General features: G+C 35.5%; 1 protein-coding gene across 1 annotated transcript in view; it reads left to right on the top strand.

Moving 5' to 3' along the window:
• The window catches only part of LOC135225205 (short transient receptor potential channel 4-associated protein-like), a 184487-nt gene extending 161935 nt beyond the window's left edge, over positions 1 to 22552 (top strand). The window contains exons 14-16 of the mRNA XM_064264511.1: positions 8558 to 8773; positions 9176 to 9370; positions 18255 to 22552. Of these exons, the coding sequence (XP_064120581.1) occupies positions 8558 to 8773; positions 9176 to 9370; positions 18255 to 18383 (540 nt within the window). The 3' untranslated portion in view covers positions 18384 to 22552. The remainder of the gene's footprint in view (positions 1 to 8557; positions 8774 to 9175; positions 9371 to 18254) is intronic.
• Positions 22553 to 23959: the final 1407 nt, after the last annotated feature.

A 23959-nucleotide genomic window follows, 5' to 3' on the forward strand; every position in this document is an offset into this window, starting at 1 on the left:
CTCTATTTTTATAATTGTGGTTTTCTCATAGTTGCTTAAACTGGTGAGCAACGCCCAAAGGTTGGCATGTTGAAAATCAGGAAACAATAAATGTCAGTTTTGTTATAACACCTGCAGGAAGCAGACCCCTGTCTTCCCTTGCCTCTTCTCTCTATTGTCTCAATCAGCGCACCAAACACTGGCTCAAGTAAAAGTTTCTTTTCATTTATTAGTTCATTGTATTTGATTGTTTTCATGTTTTATCATTGTAGATTTGTTGTGAAATAACTATTTATTTTAAGTAAAGATTTCACTGTCTTCTCTACACACAATATCATGATGCATGATAGCTTAAATTACTTGTTCATTATTCCTCAAAAATAGCAATGCTCCCTTCATCTATTTCAAGTTAGCTGTGCATCACTGCAGTGACGAGTAATTTTTTAAATTGTTTACACTAAATTTTATTGTGAAAAGCTTTGTTCTTTCATTTGCTATTATGTTGAATATGGTTAAACTATACTGTCTCACTAGGGGCACCAAACACTGGTTCAATTAAGACTTTTTTGTATTATTTATGTATTTCATTTGATTGTTTTCATATTTTATCATTGTTAAATTATAATTTTTAAATGTATTGTGAAATTCGTTTAATAATAATAATAAATTTATAGTGAAATTCCTTTTTTTATGTGAATTGTTATCAATGCCCCCTTGTTCAGTCTCAAGTCAGCTGTGCATGCCGTCACAGCAGATTTTGTACATCTTTTATGCTAAATGTTATATTGAGGTGCTTTATTCTTTTATTTATTTTGTCGAGTGTGTATTTATTTTGTCAAGTGTGGTTATCATTAAACTATATATTGTAAATGAAAAAACATGTTAATACAGCTTTTCTTCTACAACGCAGTAGGCCGTTGAGTACAAGTATAAACAAGATAATCGGTCATTTTGAAGTGCGAGCCCCCTCATTATGGGACCGCTTTGATGTGGTGAGGGGGCTCTCGAACCTCAGGAATTTCTTTCCCGGTTTGAACCCAAGAGTCCCATGTGACATTATATATTTTTGGAATAAAATCTGTGGATTTTTCCACTATTGTCAAAATTTTCAATATCTAATAAATAAGAAAACATATCATTACTTGGATTGGAATTAAATCCAAAGCTAAATAGTGGGAAATGTGATAGATCCATCATTTACCCGACAATGTTCGAACCTGGTTTTCCAGGGGGGGCTGGTTCTAGGGCCCATAGAAATTATACAAAGAAGTAAAAATGTATCGGAAGATACAAACATAAAAACAATGGAACCATACGTACCAGAGAAAGGAAACAAATCTGATACACAGATACCACACGTAAGGCAAGGTCCGAAGAGAAATAGAAATTATCGTCTTAATCCAACACTGGTGCATTTCGATCATCTTTTTGGACCAGATAACTGGTCAAGATTTCTAGTACTCAAAGCTGAAAATAAAATATCAACAGCGATACTAGAAAGCAAATTATTGAATATATGTCCAACCCCACCACCTTTTTAAATATAAAAGAAATAAATGGCACAAAAATAACAATAAGAAGTCATGAAACATTAAATTATATACAGGGCACAGTTATTTTACCCAACACTGAAGAAGAAGGACTACCCTCAAAACAATTGATTCTTGACTCCCTTAAATTAAGATACAATAATATACATGATTTAGAAATTATTCAATTCCAAGTAGGAAAGATAAAATAAACAAAATAATATTGCAAAAGTAAAATTTACAGGCCAAGATCTCTGACTCAAAATCAAAATTCTTAGACAAAATAGAGAAGTGCGTCCATTTATACCAAAACCACTTCAATGCACTCAATGTTCAAAGTATGGGCACATACAAAAAATGCCATAATAAAGCAGTATGCGCACTGTGTGCATCAGACACCCATACTACAAATTGGAAATGTAAATCTTCAAAATGTATTAACTGTGGACAATCCCATCACACAAAATTTTAGGAATGCTCCTTTTATCAATAGAACACAGAGCTCCAGTTGTTGATGAATAGAACAGGTATGTCAGTCAAAGAAGCTAGACTCGAGATAAAAGTAAGAGGAGTCAGTAATCCATCTAAAAGCCACTCTTTCGCAAATGTAACGAAAAATCTAAATATCGATCGCATTGATAACAAACAACAAGATAAGATTAAGGTACAAACTAATTCTCATATCAATAATGCTGAACCCCAAAACAAGCATGTTGATATATCCACCAGTACCACTAATAACATAGAGGATTCAGATATTCATGGAAAAGAACTTCCAATGGAAAAGGAGTCAAATAATAATAATAATAATCGAACTGACAAAAAGAAAAGCATACTAGAACGAACCCCACCTAAGGGAAAAAAAGTGAATATTGAAAATTACAGTCAATCCAAAGATACTCCAAATACACCAGGAGAAGATTTTAAAAAAGATAATGTACTAACCTCATCACAAGTGGAAATACATAATTACCCTCAACCCCAGTCAAACAGCTAACATCTGGACAGTAAATAACCATTTAATTACTCTTTACAGTTCCCATCAAATAATACTAATTGAAGTCATACCATTAAACCAAACCAGAATGTAACTATCACTCCCTAACCATCCACAAGACCCAAATATTCCATTAAAAACAACAAAACAAATAACCCCCTCAAATCAACAGTCCTTATCACTACAGAAAAGGACCAATAGAATTACAAAACCAGAAGTTTCTAAAGCTAGATCAAATACTTCTGAACCAATAATTAACATTACCAAACATGCTTTGTCTTTGGTTGTAATGAGTGCTTTTTAAGTACAGTAGACCCTTGACTCACGAACACAATCCGTTCCTAGACCTTGGTCGTGTTCCAAATTGTTCGTGACTCGGAGCTAATTTCCCCATAAGGTTTAATGGGAATAATATTAATTGGTTCTCGACCCCTACGAACCAATATATATTATGTATATTTTGCCTTATTTTACACAGATAATGTAAAAGTCAGTGTAAAAAACCTTAATATATCTAATAATATAATTTAAAATGGTAAACTAACACTATAAAAACGTTTGTAAAGTGAACACTTACTATGACTGGCGAGACTTCTGGCTTGACGGACAAGAGAAGAGGAGGGTGGTGGGTGGGGAGGAGGTTATTGTGCGGAAGGAGACCCTCCCCCATCCAGGTCGGGGAGATCTCGTTCCGGAGATTCAACTCTTCTAGGTTTTTTTGGTGAACGTTTAATCACAAACTTATCCAATGTCTGTTGCCTTTTCCTTCCTTGCATAACTTTTCTGAAATGGCTCATTAAATTTTCATTGAGCATATTCACGATCCTGTTCGTAACAATTTTGTCCGGATGATACAATTCAAGGAAGCACTGGGTGACGCCGTGCGTGGGCGGCTGGAGGATGGCTGTTCCCATGGCAACTCAAACGCTCTCACGTGTGCTGGGCGATTTCGCGCATTTTTCAAATGTTTGTGTCTAAAAATTAGTTTGTGAAACAAAGTGAATTGTTATTTTCCAGAAATTTCCAGCATTTTTCAAATGTTCATGTCTCAAAATTAGTTCATGACCCAAACAGAATTTTTATTTTCCGCATTTTTTTTTTTTCGTATCTCAAAGTTAGTTCGTAGGTCAAGGGTGAAATTTTACCTATAATTTTGGTCGGGGATCGAGTTGTACGTGGGTCAATGCGTTCGTGAGTCAAGGGTCTACTGTACATATAACCAACTAACTACCAAGACAGAGGACATAGTACGAAAACTTATTAATTTTCAATTATGAAAAACAAACCTGCAGAATCTAATAACCAACATACAAATACAACGATTAAAAAACCACAAATAAATTAAAATGCATATAAACTACTAGGCAAAGTAAAATCAGCAATCAACTTACAGAATTTAACGCCAATTCCTCCCAATAATGGAATATAAAATTATTCAATGGAATATAAATGGCCTTTTAACCCGACTACGTCTGGGTGAATTACAAAGAATCATAAGAGACCACAACCCAATGTGCATGTGTCTACAACATAATGGAAGTAACCCTACAAATATCCAACTATAAAATTGCCTGACGGTGGAAAATTAGGCACAGCTATATATGTTCATAATAACATAACATATGAACCTTTCAACATACCATCTATGCCATATCAAATAACATCTATTAAACTGTATGTGCCTGACAAAAGTAAAATCACTATTTGTAATTTATATAACCAACCAAATTTCAATGCAAATTTTAGTGATTTTCCTGAACTTATTAGCAAAAGTATACAGGAACCCCTACTTATAGTAGGAGGTGTTAATGCACATAATCCATTATGGGATACTAATAACCCCATTGACTTATCCGGAATCAACTTAGAAAAAACTATAATGAAACACAACCTGTGTTGTCTCAATGAAAGTGAAGTTCCAACATATTTTTCAAATACACACCTAACCTTTTCCTCAATTGATATATCATTATGTTCAAATGATGTAGCTGAAAAATTTGAATGGAATGTCCTAGACGATTCATACACAAGTGACCATTTCCCAATCATTCTTAACTACCTAAGTAATATCAAAATATTGCCACCTACAAGATATAATATCCAAAAAGCTAATTGGGATAAATATTTCTTATACACTCAAAACATACCACAATTCCCACATAACGAAGATCAAAATACTACATGTGAATCCTTCTCAAACTTCATAATAAATGCTGCAGATAAAAGCATTCCAAAAACCAAATCATTTTCCACAAAATCCCCTGTCCCATGGTGGAATCCAACCATAACAACCTTAAGTCAAATAAAACATATATTGGGTCGCAATCTTAACAGACTTAGAACTTGCCTTAAATCACTCGACAAAATGCCCCATAATGTAAACGTATTAAACAAAATAGTTATAACAAACATAACAATTAACCATATTAAACCACTATATAACAAATATACAGCCAAATTTAGAAAAACAGTAATAGCTGAAAAAATCGCATCATGGAAAGAATATGTCTCAAACATATCTTCAAACACATCAACAAGGGATATCTGGCAAAAGATAAGGAAAATCAATGGAAAACATATAAGACCTCCAAGAAGTGCAATACATTTAAGTGGAAAAATATACCACTACACTTATGAAATATCAAATATAATTGGAAAGCTTTTTGAAAACATCAGTGCTTACTCTAGCCTAGATATACATTTTCAAAATACGTATCAAAAAACAAAAAGAAAATATAATACTTAGTTTTGAAACTATTGAAGACCTGGAATATAATTATATTTTCTACATGGATCAACTAGATAATGCCATCAACTCCTGTCATCCCTCCGCCATAGGAATATGATAAAATATCATATGAAATGATAGAAAAATTAGCTCCTATAACTAAATCATATTTATTAAAATTTTATAATAGTATCTGGCTAAAACGTGTCTTTCCTGATAAATGGAAACATGCCATAATTATTCCAATAAATAAACCAGGAAAGGATGCAAGTAATCCATCCAATTATAGACCGATATCCCTAACAAGCTTCGTATGCAAAATCTTAGAAAAAATTGTTAATGCACAATTAATGTGCGTAATAACCAAAGAATCCATTTTAACACCAACACAATCAGGTTCAATAGCTGGCAGATCAACCCTAGATCCCTTAACACATTTAGAGGATCATATCAAAAAAGGCTTTGAACAAAAAAAAAATTAACAGTAGCTATATTTTTTTATATAGAAAAAGCATATGACAAAACATGGAAACATAACATCATGCAAAAACTCCATTCCAAGGGACTAAGAGGCCACTTATTAATATTTATTAAGAACTTTTTAACAAGCAGAACTTTTCAAGTAAGAGTAGAAAATTCCTACTCAGTAACCTATGAACTGGAAGAAGGAATCCCTCAAGGTAGTGTCTTGAGCTGTGCATTGTTTGCTTTAGCAATCAATGACATTACTATAAATTTACCAAGTGGTGTAAAAAATAGTTTATATGTTGATTGTTATTTACTATACAAGTAGCAATTTAAGACATGCTCAGAGAGTTCTCAGTACTGCCATTTCAAATATATGTAGTTGGACAAATTCAGTTGGATTTAAATTTTCAACTGATAAAACAAAAGCAATCGTCCTCTACAAAGACAAAAGATGGCTGAAGAACCAAACAAACATCACCTTTACAGCACTGAAATACAATTTTGTACAAAAATCAAATATCTAGGAGTGATATTTGATCAACATTTAAATTGGAAAGAGCACATCGAATACATTAAAGCCAAGGGCATCAAAGCCCTTGCCATAGTGAAAAAGTTATCACACACTAATTGGGAGCAAAGCGAGACATTTTATGAATGATATATAAGGCAACAGTCTTATCCATAATAGATTACTGCTGTCCAATATATTCATCCACCTCAGAATCTGCATTAAAAACTTTCGATGCAGTGCACCATGAAGGCGTGCGATTGTGCACAGGAGCATTCCGATCGTCCCCAACGAGCTCACTTCTGGTAGAGGCAGGTGTGTTGCCCTTGAAATATCACCGTAATTTGATAGCAATATGAAGAGGTTTTTCACTGCAAGCAGGATCATCTCCTGCAGCTGACTGCTTTCAAAATTGTAATCCGGAAACAGAGGTTCATGGTACTGGCTCTTTCCCAAAAAGAGCTGAATACCTAATAAACTTACAAAACATAAATCCGATTTTCACCCACCTGTGGAGTGATCACCACCATGGATGTTAAAACAAATAAAGATATGTACCTCCCTGTCTTACCTGCTTAAAAAGCAAATGACAAGTACAGAAATGTACCACCAACATGCTTTGGAGCACATTAGAAGAAATAGAGACATTCATGGTAGATACAGACCGCTCCAAAAATAATGTTGGAGTAGGAGCATCTGCATATTCGAAAAATATGTTGCTCAAAAGAAGCCTACCTTTAATATCATCAATATTTACTGCTGAAGTCACGGCCATAAAAATGGCTCTTGATATGATATCTGAGGGAAAAGCAAGTGTCTATCATTTTCAGTGACTCGCGTAGTGCTATAGATGCTATAAGACTGTATAAATCAGTAAGTCAAATATGTACGTACTAGTACAAGAAATACAAATAAAGATTCATCAACTCCTTCAATCAGGATTATCAACAGAAATATGTTGGATTCCAGAGCACATGGGAATAAAAGGAAATGAAAATGCAGACTCAGCTGCCAAATTAGCCTGCACTATCCCTCCAACAATTACACATGCCCCCATTGTCAGACTGGATAGCATCTGTCAGACCGTTAATATACAGAGATGGGAAAAGAGAATGGGCCTTAGTGCCAACCACAAATAAACTTAAAAATATAAAAGCTGGAGTGTGTGCATGGAGGACATCCTCACAAAAAGAAAGATCAAAAGAGGTAATCCTAACAAGGCTCTGTATAGGACACACAAGATTCTCGCATGGTCACTTTGAGGTCAGCACCACATGCTGACCCAATAAAGTGTAATAGATGTGTAACACCCATGACAGTGCAGCATTTGTTGAATGCCCAAATTGGACCCAACAAAGATCTATTTATCTACGGAATTCAAAAATGAAAAGTATTCTTGCTGAAAGCAAAGATTTTTCAATTAACATCGTCATTTTTTTTTTAAATAAGACAGGTTTCATAAATAAATTCTAAATATTTTTATTTTTTTATTTTATTTATTTTATTTCATTTATTTATTTGATTTTTTCCCTTCTTTTCCTTCTTCTCAGGATTAAGCCCTGATAAACAGCCCAAGAAGTCTACTTAAGACTCAGAGGCCTGAAAAAACTAAGCCCTATTAATAGTAATAACAATGAAGTGCAAGCATTTGTTCGATAAACTATACAAAATTTCCCAAAAAAACTTGTTAAAAAAATGGAATGTTCAACATAAGAAACATTCGACGAACGAGGTACCACTGTATCTTGATTTGCAAAGAGCTAAACTTGATTTATTAGTGAAACTATTTTTTGGGGGGCATATTATTTTTTAAAAGTGATGTCATGATTTTTTCAAATGAAAAAAAAAAAAAAAGTTATAAGTCGAATATGTAGCTGGTTCTCTTTGAACAATTTCATAACTAGTTGAAGAATATGTAGTAAAAATTTGAAGCAAATCCCTTCAGTCATAAGAAAGTTATAAACACTTATGGCATCGCCACACCCCTTAATTATACAATAGGAAATTTTATAACTTATCATTTACATTTTGACAAAACTGGTAAATGATAAAGTAAAAAATCAATGAGTTGGAACTGTTGTGTTTGAGTGTGTAACTTTGCTTAGTACACTGTATTTATAGAGGCTTTTTTGTAGTAGTATCCATCCAGCTTCTGCTTATTACTCATCATCAATTCCCTTTGGTCTCTTTCAATCTAGTTGTCCAATTTCTATAACTTTACATTCCTCCAGTTTTCACCTCTTCAGAACAGAACAATTTTAAGATCCATGAGATACATGCAAACCTATCAATTTTTTGTGTTTCAAATTTTTTTAAGACAGATTTTATGGAAGAAAAATCTATTTCAGGAAAAGAAATTATTTAGACTCGTTACCAAGAATTTGGTCGACAGCAACATGCTTGTCAGATCCCTGGTGTTATCCAATGATCTCTTCACTCGTGAAGGAAAGGCTGTTGAATTTGCTGCAAAATCTAGAACTCTTAAGCACGTATCAACATTCAAACAGCGGTTAGATTTCTTGGTGCAGTTAACGAAAACCATCAGTGTTGATTCATTAACCCAGGTGAGTTTGTGTTCAGTATTTATAAGGTGTAGTGTAATTTAATTTTAAGGTGTAGTGTAATTTAATTTCTTTATTACAGCTGTAATAGACGACTGTTTTGCTGAGTTATAACCACCTTGAAACAAGCCTGGTATCAAAATATTAATTTGTTCATATACGAAACAAACCTTCGGTCTTAACATTAGGATAATACTAGCAACTAAACTTGTAAGATGTAGTATAATTTAGTTTCTTTATTACAGCTGTAATAAGGTGAAAGTTTAGTTAAGTTTATCACTATGAAACAAGCGTGATTCATAATAATCTGATAACGAAATAGTACTTACTTTTTTTCCATTTTCATTTATACATATTTTTATGCTGCATTGTAATATCACGTTTTAATGGTTTATGTCTCAACAGGAAAATGTAAGCTGCCTTAATACATCCCTTGTTATTTTAATGCTTGCCCATCGACACTCTGAGTTGCCCCTGTACTTAGATGGTCTTCGCAGCCACCTGGAGCCACACCTACTTCCAAACCTTAGGTCTTTGTTGCTATTTTGGCAGACACATTATCTCCATAATAAGGATAAGGACTGTAACACATTGCAGAGAGTAAGTATTCTATATTTTCGTATAATTTAGAAATGTACTCTTTAATATATCCATGGAACATTGTCTTCAATGAGTAGTTCTTTAGTACGTGGTAAGAGTGTAATTGCAAAGTATTAATATATTGTAATCCCCATTGGGACATTTATTTTGCATTGGTTTTCCATGTTTGGGGTAAGCATGAAATTGGTTTTCTTCTTTTTTTTTCCTGGGTAAACTACTATCAGATGTAAGTTTTTATCTTTTTGCTTTTTCCTTGTTTTCTATGCCTTCCTAATGGTCTTCATTGTTCTACATCCATTCTGCTGCTGTTTTTTAACCAACTGTTCCTCATCCCCTCTCACATTTTTTGAAATCTCTGGACACCACACAAGTGTTGGTTCCCATTATACTCCTTTCATGAATCTTATATTTACTCATAAATCTTTCCATTTCATTCATGGTACAGATACTCTGTCTTAATGCTATTTCACTATCCATTGAGTCCTAGGGTAATTGAAATGCTCTATTTCGTCTCGGATCTGAAATATCCAAACAAGCCTCTGAAAACAATGTCACATAGCAAAAATTAGGGAAGCACAAGATTCCATACTATATTAGCTGGCAGCTTAGACAGTCTTAGCCTCTTCTGCTAGAGAAACAAAGTTTTTTATTTGGAGATTCTTGGGGATGCTTAGTTTTTGGGGAGCTTACAGCAAAAACTTTTCAGTCCTTCTGTACCAATCCGTATTGGTCTTTGGATCACTTATTAAGATGGAGGGTCTCTTTCCAGTATGAGAGATGTCTTCCCTTGATTTCATTCTGAAATCAGAATACCTGTACCAAGGAAACTAGTTTATTCTTGAGTGTTCATGACCAACCTTCGGTTGGTGAAAAGATTTTTAATGCCTCAGTCAATAACCTATACCAGGTGTAATTGAATCAATTCTGTAATACTCAGTGAAAGACACATTAATCCTGCCAACTTGGGAATACTAACCTTCGCCTTTCTCGTGGATTATATCTTTTGGACGTAATGGAACAGTAGAATGAACATAGGTCCAGACAGTCCTTGGTTTACAACAGTGTTTCCATTTTTACGCTGCGTCGAGAGCCGGAACAACGTCAGGAAAACATAAAAATGGAAAATAAAGTTATGAAAAGAATACTTTTAATCCTTCGGGTATACTGCATGTTGTGTCTTGATGTTTTACTTACAATCTGTAGTTGAGTTGTTTTTCATACAAAAACTTATTGTAGCTCCACTGGTGGTTCTGAAATGTAAAAATTTACAACAAAGTACACAAAGTCCTGTATGCAATAAAATAAAGTAAGAAAAATAAAATACATTTGTTATACAGTACAATAATGTCAAATAACATACAGGTGTACTGTAATTTATACCAAAGAATGTATAAAAGATAAAAAAACATAATGAATTCCTTATTTTTCATTTGAAGTTGTGCTACTTAACCCTGGAAAAATGTTGGTATATTCACATGATTCAGGGGATTTTGGAATGTAATAATTTATTATTAGTGTATAGCCCTGTATGCTGCAGTAAAGTATACATTACTAGTACTATTACAGTATTTTGTAAAATATAATAAAATGTGTAAAAGTGAACAAAGTTAGGAATTTACCAAATTTTAGTAATTAGTTTTTACAGCCGTAGGCTAGGTTGTTGGGGATGGAGATGCATGTGTAGGGAGCCTGAGGTGATAAGAATAAAATTATACAGGTTATGTGTACACGAATAATAGTTATTTATTAGTTCTGGTATGTGTACAGGAATAGTAGATATGTTTCAGTTCAGGTATTTCATAAACAAAAACTGAAACAATATTTCCCATAAAGAATACTGTAAATACAACTAACCCTTAACCCCTTCTTTACCGGGTGGGTGAGCAGAATGTAAACATTGCGTTCGCTGCCGAACTGAATCTCTCGGTAGTGACTCCAGTTTGGAGGGGTGCTGATCGTAAAAATATTTGCCAAAAATACACTAATCAAGACAGGCTAATGAAATTATCAGGTATTATTAGCACTATAATAACGCATATTCTCTGTTAGTTTTATAATCCTACAGGGAAAATAAATGATTTTATGAAAAAAAATGCGAAACACAGTGTCCCTTGTACAAGGGACACTGGTGGTCGGTGAGAAAACTACAGTCTTGAATAGAAATTCGGTCTTACAGAATGTTGGTATATCGCACCTGGAACATGCACATGAAGTATTATCAAAATAGAACAGTAAATAAGCACGTAATAACAAAAAAAAAGAGCAAAAACTAAAGCGAAAGCCCCGCCAATAAATATGGAAATCGCAAATTTTATAGTATATCTTTCAAAAATGGGTCGATGTCATTTTCTACGTTTTCTAAGATTAGTTTCATCACAGAAAACAACTTTAGGGGCATCAGGGGTATCTAAACTAATTTTTCAAGTTTCTTGTCCTCAGAAAAAAATAGCTTTTTCGCTTTTTCTCTGGTTTGGTTTTTTATATATAAAGTTACTATAAGGCTTTATTTTTACCTTCATTTATCTGGTGTTCATATCTTTTATTTGTAAAATGTAATAGTAAGTGAATAAATAAATAAATACAGTAAATGATGATACAACTGGTTTTATACTTGGGTAGAAGTTATTACGTTTACGCTTGTCTGGTTTTGTGAATTTTGTCGAGACGCAGTTCATCTGTCACCTACACACATAAGCAGTAATAATATTTTTTTGGGTTCATCATACGTCTGGCATCGTGTCATACTGTTTATTTTGCTCCAAACTCTTCAAACCGAAATTACAGAATGATTGGAAGTCCCTATCTGAAAAGAGGAGTTTTGGTGGTACTATGCGTACCACCTTTATGCACCCGGTGCGGTGTAGTAGACTTGAATGGTGGTACCCACCTACCTCCAAACAAACTTTCGGTAATGAAGAGGTTAAAAAGATTAGCAAAAAATACATTTTATAGGGAATAATTACAGTTTTACATACACAAAATAGTGAGAAACAAATATAAATGACTAATGAAGTGAATAAATAAACATTTAACATCACTCTTACCTTTATGGAAAGCACTTGTTAGTGTATGGAAGATGGAGAGGAGGGGAGATTATTGTTTCGAAGGGAGATCTCCTTTCAGAAGGACTTCAGTTATCAAGGACCTATTTGGGGTTACTTCTCTTCATTTTTTACTGGCACTATCTGAGGTTATTTCCCCTCTTTGTTTTTTACTGGCACTAGGACCAGCTTGAGAGTTACTGGACCCCTGTCACACAACAAAACTGTCCTGAGACATTTGTTTCTGGCATTTCTTTAAAATTTGCGTAAAGTTAAACATGGCATTGTTATTAAACATGATGGAGAAATGGATTACAACTTTTTTTTATGATAATTCTCCGCAAAATTTTTTACATCACTCCACTTTGCAAACATGTCCTTAGTCCCTGAAGTAGGCACATTATGTATGCCCATTTGCTTTCTGAATTTTTCAAGCTACCCTCTGCTGGCCTTAAATTTACCAACAGCAGCACTTGTTGTAGGCATTTTCTCACTGAGATCGGTATGCAACTTCCTCCAACACTTTGCTATGAGTTCTCTTAAATTTTATAGTGTTTTTCACCATTTTTACAGAAGGGCTAGCACTTGGAACTTACTTTGACCCCATGATGGCTTATTTAACAGTTGCACTTGAATAGAAAAAAAACAAAAAGCACAAAAACAATAAACACAAAAGCCCAATGGGTCTTGAAAGAAGATGGGATGCTTTGTTTGGGTGCTTGATATGGGGCCCGGTCACGCGCTGGGCCCTGGAAGAATTGTTTCCGAGTGTACAAAAACTGAGGAAATGTACAATAACCAAGATAAAATTTTGTAGATAAAAAGTCTATGAAAATTGAAACAGGATAGGAGAGATGTGCAAAAACCAAGGTTTGACTGTACAGTAAATATAAATTACAATACACTAAGAATTTTATGAAATTATTACAATTTATAACATTTTATATTACAGTAGTTAAAAGAAATAAGTTCAGAATCTGATACCTAGACTAGGAGTGGCAAATGGTGCTGGAGACTTCTTCCTGAAGAAAGTTCGTAGCCTAGATTGCACATTTTTCTTCATCTGCTTCTCCTTCAATGACTCCTTGTAAAAAGTTACACATTCCATGATCCCTCTCCGAACCTTCTTATTCATACCTTGCAATGTTAGGGTCCTCACCCTCAAAACATGCCAAACCTCTCTCCAGATGAGTAAAACCCTCTGACAAGCCCTTGTCAGTTAATGCCCTGGGCTTTGGGGCTGGTACCTCCAACTCCTCCTCGATCATCTGCTCCTCCAGCTCAAAGAGGTCCTCCAATGATGACAATTCTCCCTGGGATGCCATCAGTTTGGTGACTTCCTCAGCTTCTAAGTCCAATTTTAGCCTCTTGCTTAACCCAATGATTTTCCTCATCACAGAATTGACATCTGCCTATACAAAACCATCAAAACTGAGCACAGACTGCAGAGACAGTTTCTACCAGGACCCATTCAAAGTTGTCGTCTTCACCTCTTCCCGAGCACTTGCAATAATCTTCTTAGGATCTGTGATGCTGTAGCCATGTTACCTTCAACAGCCCTCAAAGCAGAGCGTATTGTCCTCCTTGGGTAGTAAGTTAAAGTTAACAATGACTCCTTGGTCCTTTGGCTGTATGAGCAGTGTTGTATTTAGTGGAAGATACACCACCTTCACGTTAGGGTGCTTATTGCTTAAATTGGCAAGGTGACCTGGGGATTTGTCTAAAACAAGCAGGACCTTAAAAGGTCGACCCTTTGAGGCACAATATTGTTGCACTGCTGGCACAAAGTGATCACTGAACCAGTTTTCAAAGACCTTCAAAGACCATCAAGGTAACCCAAGTCTTATTTTTGGACTTCCAAATGACGGTGAGTTGACTCTTGAAAATGCTCTTTAAAGCCCCAGGATTTTCTGCCAAGTACACTAGCAATGGTTTGGTTTCAAGTCACCACTAACATTGGCCCTAAAGAGTAAAATCAGTCTCTCCTTACCAACTTATGGCCTGGTGCTGACTTCCCCTCCTTGGAAAGGTGTGTACGGTTAGGCATTCACTCCAAAATAACCCCATCTCATTTACATTAAACACCTGGTTAGCAGTATAACAAACTTCACTAATTATTTCAGCCAAACTACTAGGAAAACTTTTTGTTGCTTTGCTATCAGCACTAGCACCTTCACATTGTGCAAATTCGCACGAGCCTTAAAGTGATGAAACCAACCTGTACTGGCGGAAAATTCATCTCTAGTATACCTTCCCCATTGTTCTTCACTACAGCTGCATGCAGCTCCCTAGCCTTTTCTTGAATCACACTTAGGCTCGCTTGAACATGTCGTTGGTTCTGGTGTTCCAGCCAGATCATCAATAACTTCTCCATCTCCACAATGTTCTGACTATGTTGCTTCACATTATTACCATTGCCTTCATTTGTGCAGCGTCTTGAACATGCTTAAGAATACATTCCTTGTCCTCTACTATGGTCACAACCATCATCCCACTAAGCCCCAAAGCATGAACTATCTCGATGTTACTGTCTCTCTTCTCCAAACGTTTAATCGCATCGTACTTTACCTCCATGATGACCTTTCTCTTCTTGGATGCACTAGCATCAAACTAAGCTTGTTCCGACGCCGTATACTTCCCCGAACTACTGTCTTAGGAGAATCCTGGATGTTAATCCGGTACTGACAAGAAAAAACTTGTTATTCCCTCCCGACCCCCAGCCAGGTATGCCCCAGTGTCGAAGATCACGACCTCTGACCTGCAGTCCTTTCCTGGTCGTTGTAGCGTTCACACGCTTCAGCTTGTCGTCCATTACCGGCCTGTTTCCCTTTGTGTTTCCCTGTGTGTAGGTGTTGACCGCACGTGTGTTGGTGTTGGTTTTAAGATGGAGGCTTCTTTTCTACAGCGTGGCCCTGGTTCTGAGGACAGGGCTTGTGGGGCTTTTCTCTCTCCATTGAAGATAGACCCACACTCTATTTAACAAGTGTTGGGGCCTCCCTTTTTCGTGTGGGGTCACGTGTTGTGAGTTTGCTGCATGAACGGAACATCATGGGATCTGGCATCGACAAGGAAGAAGAGAAAGCCTCGATCCCCCTACAAGAAGTCTTCCTCGGAAGTTCGAGGAGTAAAAGCACGTTGCCGTTTCTGCTTCAGGACTCCCCAGCGGAGCGTCAGAATTTTTCCCCCGTCCCCTTCCAGCGAGGGGTCCTAGGCGAGTCCGTTGCTGGGCCCCCGCCAATGGTGGGGTCCGAGGATTCTTTTTCATTGCCCCCACAGAATGTGCCGTCGGGATACAGTAATCCCTCGCCACTTCGCGGTTCAAGCTTCACGGCCTCAGTGCATCACTGATTTTTCAAAAATATTCATCAAAAAATAAAAATGAAAAAATAACGTCATATCGGCAGCCATATTGCAGAAAGTAGCGTTGTTTCATCGTGATGTGCGAGAGAAACGGTTTCCCAGGATGCCAGACAAAGAGAGAAGCTCTCTCAGAGGCTTTGTACATACCCACAGGCACTCAGACAAGGCACGTGATTGGTTCCCGGTGTGAGATCGACGAATGAGAGCATGAGTGGATGTATCCCATGAACTGATTGGCTGCGCATCATCACATCCTCTCCCAGCTTCTTCCCTGGTTGTATCTCGCCACTCTTGTTCATGCGTCAACTGTCTCTCGCGCATCTTAGTGTTGTGTTTGAAATTAACTTTTCGTTAAGCCCTTACAATGCCTCCTAAGCTCCGTGCCCCTGCGAAAGATTCCTCTAGTGAGCCCAAGAGGAAGAGGAAGATGATGACCATCAATGAAAAGGTCAAACTTTTAGATATGTTTAAACAGGGCAGAAGTTATTCTGCAGTGGCATGCCATTAAGGAGTGAATGAATCGACAGTGCGCTACTCAAAGGAGACGAAGCTAACATCCGCAAAACTGCTGCAAGAAGGTTCAATAAAGAAGCAAAACGTGTAGTAACTCCACGTAGTTAGAGAATTGTGAAAATGGAAGCTGCATTAGTCTTGTGGGTTGCTGATTACAGAAAAAAAAACGCGAGTTTGGACACTAATATGATCAGGACAAAGGCCAAATCTCTCTATGATCAAACCTTGCCCGATGACGACGTCAAAGGAGATGTTGAAGAAGCCGCTGAAGATGATCATAATAAACCTCAAGCCAGTACTAACTTTGCCACGAGTGATTCGCCTCCTCGAGGACAAGGCTTTACAGCCAGCAAAGGCTGGTTTGATAAATTCAAAAGAGATATGGCCTCAAAAGCGTACCTTTGTATGGTGAGGCTGCCTCTGCCGACACCGATGCTGTTCATCGCTACATGGAGGATGAGTTTCCTAAGCTCATCAGTGATGGCTGCTACCTCCCTGAGCAAGTTTATAACATGGACGAGACAGGCCTCTTTTGGAAGAGGATGCCTTCTCGTACATTCTTCTTCAAGGATGAAGTGAAGAGGCCAGGCTTCAAGGCCCACAATGACCGTGTCACTCTCATCATGTGTGGCAATGCTGCAGGCTTTATGCTTAAGCCAGGCCTTATTTATAAGGCCAAAAATCCACAGGCCTTAAAAAACAAAAATAAGGCTCTGCTCCCCATGTATTGGATGGCTATAAGGCCTGGATAACAAAAACCCTGACCCTCGAATGGTTCCTCCATTGCTTCATTCCCCAGGTGAAGCTGTATCTGGCTCAGAAGTGCCTCCCTTTTAAGGTCCTTCTCTTGATGGACTGTGCAGGAGGCCATGCAACAGACCTGCAATATGATGGGGTTCAGATCGAGTTTCTGCCCCCTAACACCACATCTCTAATTCAGCCGATGGATCAAGGTGTCATTCGTGCCTTTACGGCACTCTACACTCATTCCACGATGGAGGGCCTCATCATGGCAGTTGACGACAACGACGAAGGCTTCACCTTTAAAAAGTACTGGCGCAACTACGACATTGTGTCATGCTTGACTAATGTCCAGCAAGCATTTATGAAAGTTTAACCATAGCTTGTCATATCATTAAGACATATTGTTATAGTTTTTTATTGTTATAGTTCTTTTTTTAATAGATTTTACAGCATTTTCATAGCTTTTATGTATAATTTTACTCATATTTTTAAGTAGATAAAAAGAGCCAAGTCTGCAGCAGACATTAAAAGATCATTTGTAAACGTTCCTATAAATAACTGTGACATCATTGAAGTCTGTTAAAATAAAAAAAATGCCACAATTTCAGTCACTAGTACTTAATATTGGACACAAATGACTATGAAAAGATTTGTTTCTGATTAATCAATCAAAGAGGAGACAAATGTGGGCAGTGTATGATTGATGGGTTTTCATCGCAAAAAATCAGTTTTGTCTTGTTAAGAAATTTGATTTACTCAGAATATTCTGTTTTCAGTCAATTAGGTGATATTATTATGAAGCTGTAGTTTATTTAATGTAATAGATTACTTTTAGTTCTTTTGCCCAGAATAAATCCTTGAGGCTAACCCTGTGAGAGTAGATGGCTGTTAACATTGTCCCCATAACGGGGTAATGCCATTAGTTCACCTTATGCAGTGCACTATAGTTATTACTTAAGGGTTATTACGGTGTCTCTTTGGCTCTTAGCTGCATCCCTTTTCATTCCTTTTAATCTACCTCTGTTTATATTCTCTTCCTTCCATCTATCTCTCTGCCTTCTCCTAACAATTTTATGATGTAACTACATGGATGTAGGTCCCAGTACTTTGGCTTTGGCCTTAATTTTATATTCTATCCATTCCTGGTAGCTTTGTGGTCTGGTTAGCCTTTTTTTATAATGAACTAAACTAGAATTCAGATGTTGATTTTGTTTCCCAATTTGCAGAGTTCTGGGATATCATTTGATTTCTGGCGTGAAACGGTAGCAACGCTGGTTGCCGAAAACAGACTGTCTCCCGAGTGTATCTTCCATTACCTCTCCCCAGAAGACGTGACTTTATCAAGGATGAGCTAGTTGTACATATAAGTAGAATAATTGTTGAAGACTATGTTTATGCTAAAGAATTTTTTTTTTCTTTTTTAAGTATCTTTTTACACTTCACAGCTCAACAGGCTTTATAATAGGGTATCTGCTTGTAAAGAATCTATTAACAGCATATGTTTTTAGGAAGTGCATTCTCACAGTACTTTTCATACTCCTGCTTCAAAAGTTTTTCAGTCTGTCATAGGAAAAAAGGGTACAGTGTCATTTTAATTTTTCAGTTTGTCTTTGGAAGCATTTGAGAAAGAGGCTGAAGTAAATGTCTTTGGAAGCATTTGAGAAAGAGGCTTAAGTAAATGTTGCTGTTAAGGGTGCCAATTTTTCCTTGATTAAATAACGTAGCCACAAACATTTTTAAGTGCCACATTGGAAGAGTGTAGTTGCCAGTTTCAACACAACCACAAGCTAGCATTTTGCCTTTAAACACAGTATATGGTACATTTTTTTTGATAGATTGGTATTTGGTGTTGCAGCCTATACATGTCCTTGTAATTTAAGTGAGGAACTGAAAATTCAAGTCAAATTTAAATCTTAAAATGTGGGGGAATGCTAGGGTGCTATATTGTTATTTTGACAATTTGGTATAAGTTTCTACATTTGGTATTATCAGCTGAGTAAGTTGTCCCAGACTTTTCCCTGTTTCGATGAGGTAAACCAGGAAAAAGGGTATAGAAGAACACACAATTTAACTCACCCATCAAGTATTGTCTTGTAGAAAAGTTGACTGCCTCTTGGAAAATGAATTCCAACATGAAGGCCAGGCTATTACTTAATGTGATCATCATTGGATACACGGCTTTTATTATATCTGTGTGACGAGTGTGATGGTATTTCGTCTGTCGGGTATAAAGTGTGTGCTCAATTTGCTCAATTTTGCCTTAATGTGATATAAGGTTTAATCTGTAAGGAAGTTGGTGCATTAGTCACAGTGTTATAATGTAGGGAACTACAATAGTAATGGTTGGAAGGTACCTCCTTCTTGGCTACTAAGTGGTATAGCAGTTTTTATCAAAATACAAAGACCCTGAGTCATATGTAAAAGAGGATTCCAAAAAGTAAAGAGGTGTGTTTTTCATTTTCCTTAAAACATGAACTTTTTCATTTTATCTTAACATATAGTAACAAGATATTAAAATTTCCTGTACAGTATTGTAGGTCCATACTTTAGGCTAGGTTTTTCTTTGGTGACCACTAATATTGGAAATACATATATGTATGTAGAATCTACTTGTCTCTTTTTACCAGATATTATTGTAATAGGCACAATGCCCTCTTAACCTCTCGAATTCTTCATTTTTTTTGTATACGCTTGTCACTACAGAGCCTTAAGACCCAAGTGCAAGAAATTGCACTTGATGTCCAGTAGTGGGAAATGAACCTGCGTCCCATGATCACGAAGAGGTTGGCAACGTAACCTCATTGTGGTTATGGGACACGGGTTGTATTCCTGCTACCAGACATCATAACTGCTTCCAATTTCTTGCACTCAGATCTCAAGGCTTTGTAGTGAAAGTGTATCCATAAAATGTGAAGAATTCAAGAAGTTAAGAAGGCATTGTGGCTATTACAATTACATATTTGAAATGTTTATAAATATATTCTGACATTTTAGTACATATTGGTAGGTCCTGTACCGCTGGAATGAGATATATATTGTGAATTTTGGACTTAGAGACTTTGTGATGTACTGTAGTATAACATTTAATTTCAGGAGGAGTAAACAGAGCTTTTATTCTTCTGATATGTGAGCAACAAGTTTATACTAATTTTGTCTCGTTCTTGTGGCCCATGATTAGAAAGATTTTTATTCCATTGTTCTGATTTAACTGAATAATATGTAGTGGTAATCAAAGCAAAACATAGACATTTATTTATGCATTGGTCTTGATGTATAATAGATCTCTCAGCAATATAAAGGAGTTCATTTCTTGAGACTTAATGTATTAGTTTCAAATAGTATCATGTAAAGATCATTATCATGAAAGTCCTAAATAACATTCATCTTTTTATACTTGCTGAGAGCTTGTTTTAGGTCATCTTTAACCCTACTCGTTCAATAGAGGCCAAGTTGAAGTTTTAGCGTGTAGGTTGTGTCTAAATGTGAGACAGAAGTTTTTCCTTATAGCTTGTCTTTGTTTGTATCCTATTAGAGGTAAAGGTCTTGTCTTTTTTCTTATCCTGTCAGAGGAAAGGTCTTGTTTTTTTATTTTATTTTTATTTTTTTTTGACAGAGGAAAAGGTCTGGTCTCTTTTTCTTATCCTGTCAAAGGAAAAGTTTTGTCTTCATCTTCATTCTTATCCACTTAGAGGACAAGGGAATCACAATCTGAAATTTTTCTTGATAGTCACAAGTGTCAGAGACGTACACCCACGAAGCATCAAGGTTCGGCTGTGAAGTGATGTACTGGTTGGTTTTTTCGGAATGTTTCAAGGCATTCTTGTCACCCATCCAATATAGAAATAAACTGGTTTGTGAAATTTTGAGTTGTCTTTAAATTTAAATACTTCAATGAAGAAAGTGGCATGAAAATGACTGTGAGAGTGAAAATGAAATTATTAGATTGAAAGTTATGTATCATCAGTGTTTACTTTTTGTTGTGATAAATTAAAATGTTTGTTTTCCTCTCTGATGCTGAATATTTAAATTCATTCAAAGTTCAAATTGTTTAGGGTATAGTTATGAGGAAATTAATGTGTGGTACAGGTACTGTATAGTAGTTTATTTTTCTGTAAGTCTGCAAGAACCTACTTATTATCTAGACCAGTGAAAATTTGGACTGGGCTTATTATCTAGACCAGTGAAAATTTGGACTGGGCTTATTATCTAGACCAGTGAAAATTTGGACTGGGCTTATTATCTAGACCAGTGAAAATTTGGACTGGGGTTGTACTACCCAGTAATGATTGTTTCATGTGATCATTTACAGTTGGAACTTGAGTACCTAAATTGTTGCATTAATTTCCTTAGTCATTTTGTCAAGTCTTTTCATTTTTTCTCACCTGAAGATAGGATCTTTATTGGCCAAATGTTGCAGATGAACTGATGAAAAAGTCTTGTCAGTTTTATTGACCATAATTCTTCCTGCAATAGTAATGCAGGAAAACTTTTTCATATAATCCAAGATGTGTTGAGAAAAAAAATAGATGTGGTCAAAAATTAACAGAAGTTGATGGGCAGATTCCATTCAAAACAAAAGACAACTTTGTTCCCAAAATTGTGCTGGTAATGTTGAATTTGTTTTATGAAAGTCTTCCCTCTTCAATGCCTGTGCTTGTGGACTGAAATGAATGTAATACAATTGTATAATATAGCTGTATTTTCTGTTGAGACAGTGATTGTGAACAGTACTGTGAACAGTACTGAGACTAGTTGCAAACCTGTGATAGTGTTTGTGACTAGATTTGCTGAACAGATGTGCCTGTTTTGTAGACTTCAAGTTTTGTTGTTTTTTAAAAGTATTATTTTAAATACGAGATTGCCAACTGATGAAGCAAATTTTACAAGTGAGTTCTATTATATGAAGGTATTTTGTGTATTTTCTGTTGCTAATGTTTTTCAATCATTTTTTTGTCAATAAGACACCTACATGTATGTATAGGTTTTATCTCATGAAGGCTTCCAAATCCTTGTCCTAATCAAGTCCTCCTTTGTCGTAATGCTATTTTACTTTGTGTAGGAAAGCTTGAAAAACTGACAATACATTGAGAAACCATTGAAGTGCGAATCACTTATTAAAGATGTAGGCTAGAATCGTGTCAAATATGTTTTATGTTACATCTAAATCTCTTTCATTGTATAAGTTGCAAAATGGAGGTCTGTTTTGTTTCCATACTTTTCTTCAGCATTGCTGTGTGACGGTACCCTCAAAGGTATGGAAAATTGTCTAGAATCTTTTTGGAAATAAGTTTTAATTTTTCACCTTATATTGATTTTTTTTTTTTTTTTTTTTTTAAGCAGAGGATTTTGTGGAAATAAACTAATGTTTTTATAATTATGTCTTTATATTTATTGATGATTGAAGTAAATTATTTAGCTTTCAGTTCAATTTCCATTTTAAATGAAAACCTAGTTGGGGGGCTGATTATAAATCAATAACAAATGTTTCATCTGTGAGTATATAGTAAATATATATTATAATACACACACACATTTATATATATATATATATATATATATTATATATATATATATATATATTATATCTATATATATATACATATACATATACATTTACATATACCAATAGACATATCATATACATAAATAAATGAAAATATAACATGTACATATACAACATACAATACATACAGCACATAAACATTTATCATACAACATACATACTACATAGCAACATACATACGATCATCCATCATACATACATACATACATACATACATACATACATACATAAATCATCTTTGGTGAGGGGAGGGAGGGTGATAATTAACATTTGTTTTCAGGCTGTTGGCTGGTGAAGACGAGAAACTTCACTTGTTTTAATAACTTACATCATTTTAAATGGGATCACTAAAATATATATGTTGAACGCTTATGTATTTACGTAACAAGTATTTTCCCCTTGGTAAGAATGAAATTGGTTTGCCTGAAAAATAGCCTTACATTGATATGAATGGAGGTGAATTTTTTAATGTTCAAATTTTTTTTATATACAACTTGAACCAAAGACATTTGTTAGTATAATACCCTAATTTTTTTTTTATGGTGAACATGAAGTGTATTAGGCACAAACATTTTTTAAATACTTTATAGTGAACCCAAGGTATTTGTTTGAAATGTTACTGCTTTCTGTCACTAGTTCATACTGAAATTGACCAGCTCATTGTTTTCACAGTTAGTCCTACGTATCAAAAGTTCAATATTACTCATGGTATGTCTCCATATACCCCTTTTGTACAGTGTACCTCAAAATTTTCAGGTATATTTATTAAATTGTGTACTTTTTTGTAGGCATTTTTTGCAGATACATCTCGACAGCAAGTGTTTGAATTGAATACGTACACTGACCTCGAGTTGTTCTACGGCGGTTTTATTTTTTTTTTTATGAAGACTACAACTAGAATATGTGAAAATCCACTTACAGTTTTTTATTTTTATTTTATCATGTTTTGGTGCTGTTTGGAAATGCTAGAATACTACGCATAAGGTTATATTGATTTTCACAACATTTTATGAGTAACTTGTTGTGTGTACGTTTGGCCATGTAACAGCTGATCGCTGTTACAGTGTGGCATAAGTCCTTTCCTTGATTGTGTATTATTGCTATTGTTATAGTTTCATGCTCAAATAACCTACAGAAGTTTGTCAGTGTTTTCGTGTTTGAGACCCAGACGTCATAGTTTTAATTTATTTATGTTGTACAACTGCCTCAGTGGCATGTTGTATTCCGATGGCAGCTGAGCTGTAAATTAATGTCTAATGCTTCATTGGATAGTATCAGCATTAGGGATTGTAAGAGTTAAATGGTGTTGGTTTTTTTTTTTTTTTTTTTTAAGTCTTTGAACTCTTGATATCCTAAACTTTAATACCT

The sequence above is a fragment of the Macrobrachium nipponense genome, chromosome 13, assembly GCF_015104395.2.
Source record: "Macrobrachium nipponense isolate FS-2020 chromosome 13, ASM1510439v2, whole genome shotgun sequence".
Classification (NCBI taxonomy): domain Eukaryota; kingdom Metazoa; phylum Arthropoda; class Malacostraca; order Decapoda; family Palaemonidae; genus Macrobrachium; species Macrobrachium nipponense.